The sequence below is a fragment of the Anas platyrhynchos genome, chromosome 27 (genome assembly GCF_047663525.1).
Source record: "Anas platyrhynchos isolate ZD024472 breed Pekin duck chromosome 27, IASCAAS_PekinDuck_T2T, whole genome shotgun sequence".
Taxonomy (NCBI): Eukaryota; Metazoa; Chordata; class Aves; order Anseriformes; family Anatidae; genus Anas; species Anas platyrhynchos.
In genome coordinates, this window is record NC_092613.1 from 3,564,548 (window position 1) to 3,571,389 (window position 6,842).

General features: G+C 56.5%; 1 protein-coding gene across 1 annotated transcript; it reads right to left on the reverse strand.

Annotated features, from left to right (window-relative positions):
- Positions 1-435: 435 nt before the first annotated feature.
- On the reverse strand, positions 436-6,265 carry LOC139999626 (adiponectin receptor protein 1-like). The gene is made up of 8 exons (XM_072028640.1): positions 6,027-6,265; positions 4,653-4,715; positions 4,279-4,431; positions 3,562-3,733; positions 2,656-2,842; positions 2,408-2,463; positions 1,588-1,781; positions 436-1,282 (listed from the first exon to the last, which is right to left on the reverse strand). Exons 1-8 carry the CDS (start codon positions 6,183-6,185, stop codon positions 1,154-1,156), a joined length of 1,113 nt encoding a protein of 370 aa, XP_071884741.1. The 5' UTR covers positions 6,186-6,265; the 3' UTR covers positions 436-1,153.
- Between the last annotated feature and the right edge of the window lie 577 nt (positions 6,266-6,842).

Below are 6,842 nucleotides of genomic sequence, written 5' to 3' on the forward strand. Positions count from 1 at the left end.
GACAGTCACTCACACTCTCCTGCACAAGGGCAAGCCACGATTTGGGGTGCCGTCCTTCACTCCCCGCATGCTAACTGGGTTTTGGCATCTGTGCTGACCAGCCCAGAGCCTTTTGCCCTGCACCGTGAGCTTACAGCTCGCCTCCTTCCCCTGTTGAGCCCACAGAGGGAGGGCAGCAGGTCCCACTGCCCCCAGTGCACCACGTGCCCAGGGAAGGGTTTCCTGCCCCCAGCACCCCAGTTTCCTGTTTTCTTTCCGCCGGGGCTGTCCTGACTCACCACAGCCAGGATCCCGCAGCGCGGGCACTCCTGGCACTTGGCCCTGGCTGCCGGTGAGGGGCTGCGCTCCTCAGGGGTGCTCTCCCCAGAAGCAGCTGACAGCCTGAGCAGGTTTTTTGCTGCAACCACCCCAAAAAAACGAGACCGACACCGCTCGCACGACACTGAACTATTGACCTTTTTATTTCAATCAGCTACAGCAGCTCTACATTCCCCTAAAACACTGTCCTTCCTTCACTACCACAGACAGCGAGGGAGCCGAGTACACTGCGGTGGCAGCAAGTCTTTTTAAAGCTTAGTATTAAATATTAAATATTCTCTCATTTATGTTTACATTATTTTGTCAAGGAAAAAAAAAAGACCATTAAAACTTAATTTACGTGAATCTGTGCCTGTGCCCTGGGCAGCAGCACTGAGGGCCGCAGAGCTGCCCCCAGGAAGGCAGCTCTGCTGCGAGGGGTAATGCAAAATCTCCGGCCCTGGGCCTGGTAGTGCGTGACAGCTCGCTCCGGCGGTGAGCTCGGGAAGGGGGTGCTCAGCTGTGCCGGGAGCGGGGCACCCGCACCCTCTGCTTTCAGAAATCAGCATGCCTGGAAAGGTCGGATGGCCGCGGTGCTGCCAGAACACGGCCTGGAGGAGGCGAGGCCGTAACACTGCGGCTGGGGGGCTGCCAGGGCCGGCACTGCCTCCCCTCGGCCCCAACGAAGTGCACGGGGAAGGGGGTGAGGATTTGGTCGACAGAACTCTGCTAAAGAATGTTTCTTTTTTTCTTTAAAAAAAAAAAAAACAACAACCCAGTTTTGAGTCTTCCTTTGATTTTAGCAAAGACAGAGTTTAAAAAGCACTTAGGAAGCTTGTACTAAAACCAGGCGCTCTCAGAGGAGAGAGTCGTCTGTGCACCCCCCTTCAAGTCCGTAGCGAAACTCCTGCAGGTTCGACACCCCGTAGAAGTGGACGAAGGCTGCAGCCACCACGAGCACGTGGAAGATCTGATGCGACTGGAACTGCGGGGAAGTGAGAAAGCTCTCTGAGCCAGCCCGAAGGGGACAAAGCAGTGCCAGCAAGAACTCCTCCTCCTCCACAGTGCTCGGGCACCACCCCAGGACTGTCCCAGGCCGCACTTTTCCCCCTCCCTGCTCACAGGCAGCGTTTTCTGCTCTGTACTTTAGCCTTGCCCTGCCTTCAGCAGCCATCTAAGGGCTGGCTGCCAGCACGCACCGGGACACCCTCAGCCACGTTCTCGAGGATCCCCACCCTTGACCCCACTCCCCAGCTTCACAGCTGCCCCCGAAGCCCCTGCTCCACTCACCCAGATGTCGAACTTGCCCGGGAAGAAGCGCTCAGGAATGCGGGCAGCGTAGAGCCCCGCGCCCGTGATGTACATCACGGCCATGAGGAAGAACCAGCCCATCTGGCCGACGGTGGTGGCCTTCACAAACCCTTCGGCGATGGTGAAGTGCATGGTGGGCACCACGCCGCTCAGCCCCAGCCCCAGAAAGACACCTGTGGCAGAGAGGAGGCAAAAGGAAGGACACTACTGATCTGTAATGCTACCTCCCAGTCAAAACCAGTGCTGGCCCCCAGTGCCCGCTGGGCAGAGCTCGCCCTGCAGGGCCGGGGGTGCCCCTCTGGACAGGGCCGGCCCCGAGGGTCGCACCGCAGCGACATGAGCACGAGGAGCGTGGCCCCGCCAGCCCTTCCAGGAGCAATGCTGCCGGAGTCATTTATTCAGTGAAGCTGCTCAGAGCCTGGGGGAAAAGTGCTAATTAGCAGTGCTGGAATTTTCAGATCTCACATCTAATTAGTTCGGCAGAGAGCAAATGGCACTGCAGCAAGACACCCGTGTGGAGAGGCTGCAGCTTGTAGTGGCAGCAGGAGGGAGCTGATGTGAGCTCAGCTCTAAGAGCAGCACTGATCTCAGAGGGAAGCTCTGTCTACTGCCCAGCATTTCCACTCTGCCGGGAATCGTGTTTGTTTTGCTTCTTTCAATTTGGTTTCAATCCAAATTGGATCCAGCGGAGAGTTTTTGAAAACATCCAGCAAACTGGAAACTGCTGGGTCCCACGGCTGCCCAGTGAGACCAGGACCCCTCACCACACTGCTCCGAGAGGCGCAGAGGCAAAAGGTACCTCGAGAGCCACAGCCCCCAGGGTCCCTGTCCTCACAGACCACAGTTCCCGAGGAGCTGCCAGACTGAAGGTGCTCAGGCACAGGGCAGAGCCTCCAGGATCCTGCTCCTGAGCCCCACGCTGGATCCAGTGAATGCTCCTTTCCCCCAAGAACAAAACCTTTTGGAGCACGGCACTTCCCAAGAGGAAGCGCTGGGAGAAGTGAAAGCCTCCCACGAGACCACACGACCCCACTTGCGCTGACTCACTTTGAAAAAGTCCGCGAGACCTTCTCGGAGTGACAGTAGACAGTGTGGAAAAGCCAGGAGAAGCTGAGGCACAGCACCGCACCAAGGAAGAACATCCCAAACACCACCTTCTCCTGGAGAGGAGCCATGAAATACATGTTGGGCCGCAGCATGGTCAGGATCCCCAGGCAGAGGAACAACACAAAACCTGCAGGAAACACACCGAATGTCAGGCAGGAGCAGGGTGACCCAGAACACCCCACACAGGGTCCCCACAAGGGACACGGGGCAGGACAAGTTCCCTTCCCACACTCAGTCGGTTCCGGGGGTTCCTCCCTTACAGACCCTGCGCCCTGTTCGTCCGGGGCAGTCGCCGGCCTGGCTGCGCTCTGCAAGGCAGAACCTGGACATGTCCTGGGTTCCCAGGGAAAGGTTTTGGGGACATTATTTTGCCCAGGACATGTTTCTCCATCCCAGGAGCAGAACAGCTCGCTTGCAGAGCTCAGGCAGAGCCACCACGCAGCAGCAGCAACCCAGACACAACCTGAAGGCCTCAGAGCGCCCTGTGCAGGCCAGGACCCTCCGCAGAGCACCTGGCCAAGCCCCTCCCACAGCCTGAGGCCACCCGATGCAGTTGTCAGCCCCTAACGAGCATGGACAAAGCCACCAAGCTCAGGCTGTGGCCTCGATGAAAGGAAGTGCCCTGTGCTCCCTTCACCCTGAGCTCCAGGAAACCTCACAGCGTGTGTGTGCAGGACCAGCAGGGGTACGTGAGCCTAAACCAGAGATTTCTGGCACAGAGAGAACACGGAGCAAGTCCCAAGGCTTGATGTGGCTGGCCTGCACGCCAACCTGCCCCCCAAAGGCCACCCCAAACGGCTCCAGCCCCGTGGAAGCACCACGCAGCCCCAGAGCTGCCGCAGTCACCCAGGAGGTGCGTCCAGATGTTGCCCGTCTCGGTGTGTATCCGGAAGATGCTCTTGAAGCAGGCTCGGAAGGACGGCATCGGGGGCCGGTGCCCGTGCAGGAGGTAATCGTTGTCCTTCAGCCAGTCGGGCAGCACGTCGTAGGGGATCACGCGCCAGCGCCCTTCCCACACCTGCAACACAGTGACCTGTGCTGGTACCACCACAGCCAACGGGTCACCTTTGCTGCCTTTACTCAGCCCGGGAGCTCGGGTCGCATGCGGAACAAACCAGCGAGCCTTCCCTGCAGCCAGGGCCGTGAAGGCCCCGTAACTCTCCCCCGGGAGTCTGACGTCTGACTCAGCCTGCCTCTGGGGACGTGGTCACAGCCGAGGGAGCGAGAGGCATCATCACCAAGATGGCAGTCAGGTAAGGTACAGATCCCCCTGCCCCCCACCCGCTGTTTCTTCACCCAGGTTTTCTCAGGCTGCAGATAAAGGGTGCTTCTGGGCATCTCCGCTGTTGTACTGGTTGTCTAATGGAAAGCATCCTCGTGGAGTCTGTGCCTTGCAGCACCAGACCCTGCCCCTCCCCAGGCATCCCCACCTGTCTCCTGCCCCTATTTTCCTGCCCGTGGGGACACCCAGCTCCCACTCCCTGCCTTGCTGCTGGTCTGGGACCAGCCCCGCTCCCCTGAGTGCCCGATTGCGCCCCGTGCCGCGGTGCTGAGCCCACTCACACAGCGCCTCATCATCGCCTTCAGGCTCAGCAGCAGGTTGCCCAGGTCGCCCACGCTCTGCTGGTGGTGCTCGCTGCTCCTGATGGCGCTGGGCAGGACCTCCTCCATGTAGAACCGCATCATCTCCAACACCGACTGGCAGCCAAAGTTCCCCTGGGGTGAGAGGAAGGGGCTGTGTTGGTGGCAGCACAAACTGCTGCCTTTATGGTGGTCAGAGAGCTCGCAGCACGGGGGTGGCCGTGTGCCAGCCCTGCCGCAGCCAGCTGGAGAGCCGACACTGGGGAATGCCCCCGCCTAGGGTCGGCTTCCTTTCTTACAAAACACAGGCTGAAGGATGGAGGGCAGTGGGCTTAGGTGAGAATTATGATTCTTACCTTAAATTCATCCAGCAGATCGGAGCTGAGCAGCTGGATGCTAAGTTCATCGTCTTGGGATTGCTGTAGGAGAATGCAAGAGAAAGATGAGCTTTTTGGAGGCAGGCAGTACTGCTTCCCCCTGCGCTGCACCGAGGGGTTGTTCTGCGTGTTTGCGTTTATGGTCTCACCGTGGTGAGGCACAGAGCACCCTTCAGTTTCTAGCTCAGTAATGCAAAGTACAGAAATCCCTGTTTGTTTGTTTTTTTTTGGTGGGGCTGAGGCAGCAAGCTCACAAAATCTCGAATGCCAGTTTGATTTTTCCGTTAGATTTCATTAACCACACCACCCTGCTCCCCAGATAGGTGTCAAAGTTACGGCAGCTGCTTGAAGAGGGGTCTCCATGCAGCCTGGCTGCTCTTGTGCTCCTGGGGATAGGATGGTTCCAGCCCTCTGATGGTGACCTGAGGGTCCCCAAACACTGGGGCACCGGGCACCCCAAGGGGGCTTTGCCTCGTGGTGCTGCTGCTGCGCCTTCAGCTCCGGGGGGCTGGGGCAGTGCAGGGGGTGAGCTGACAGTGCCCAAAGCGTTGCCCTGTGGCACTCGGAAGCTTTTCTGAGAGGTGAACATTCATTCCTAACGTCAACTGAAAGGTTTACAGCTGGCTTGAAGTCTTAAATCCCCCCGGCAGTGTTCATTTGATACAAACCACAGCATCAGTCTGGCTTTGAACCCGGAGAGTTCTCTCGTTTTATTGCTAAATTGTACTGACACCAACTAAAATAGCAACCTGGGTGTGAGCAACCACCCCTGTCAGCCCTGTGCAGAGGCAGATGGATGCTCTGAGTGCCTCGTGCTGCTGGCCCTGCACCCTTCTCCCCTGTGCCCCTGTCCCTGCGGCGCGGAGCTGTGACCTTTCACAGGCACCCGACCAGGCGCCCCTTGCTGTCGGGTGCCCCGGTCCTTTGGTCGTGCTTCTGCGGCTCTTTCAAAGAAAAGTCGGTAGCAAAAGATTTCCCTTTTCATCTAGTATTGGTTTCAGAAGGGCCGGACCTCGTGGCCCTGAGGAAGAGTCTGGTCCCTTCCTACTAATTCAGTGAATAATTTGCTCTGCAGCGTTCAGGGGGAAGTCTGCCCGGCGAGGTCTACAGGGTTCATTATGAAATTGCTCAAGTTCATTACAACTAAAACTAGGAAGAAAAACCTTTCGTATTGTCTCTCAGCAAGCAGCGAAACAACTTCTCTTGCTTGCATGCAGCAGCCCATGACACCAAGCACAACCAAATAATTTTTGCCCAGGGGAAGCTGCTGTCCCCTCATCCAAATCACTGAACTCTGAGAAGAAAAAAAGAGAAAAAGAGAGACAAGGAGAGACAAACCGGTGTCATACTTACAAAGTAGTCTTTAATCTCCTCGAACTTCATCCTCAGCTCCTTGAGCTTCGCTGGTAGGAGGTCAGACAAGTGGAGGCAGCTGGGGTCGGTGAGCAAGCACCTGGCAGGCTGGGTGCTGGCAGCCAGGAGCAGCAGCAGCGCCACGCAGCAGGTTCTCATGCTGTGAGGATGAGTTCCTTTCCTCTTAGTCCAGCTCTCGGTTGAATTTCACTGGAGGGTAAAATGCAGATCTGCAGTCTTCACCTTGATGGAGCCCCTCATTTATACTCTCAAAACATCTCTCAGTTTCCTCTCCCCGCTTCCTGACAAGCAATATTAGGGTTATAAGTCATTCATTAAAAGCAAATGTCACTTGGGTTTCCCGTCAACTTGGGTTTCCCATCAACTTGGGTTTCCCGTCAACTTGGGTTTCCTGTTCTCTTGACTACTCTCCCCTCCTCACACCCGTCAACTTGGGTTTCCTGTTCTCTTGACTACTCTCCCCTCCTCACACCCGTCAACTTGGGTTTCCTGTTCTCTTGACCACTCTCCCCTCCTCACACCCGTCAACTTGGGTTTCCTGTTCTCTTGACCACTCTCCCCTCCTCACACCCCATCAAATCTTTCGTGCTTAGACTCTGCATTTTTTTTTCATTGTTTGCTTCTTGTAAATTTAAGTGTGTCTAAAGAGGAAAGCTTCAGATACAATGAGAAGAAGAAAAGGTGCTGTGTGAGGTTACTTCTGCATTCTCACAGCCACTCTTTTATTTTTAGAAGAATGCTGTGAGGCAAAAAGTGTTTCTATTTTTAAATCTCCAAGTCAAGCCTCCACATAGG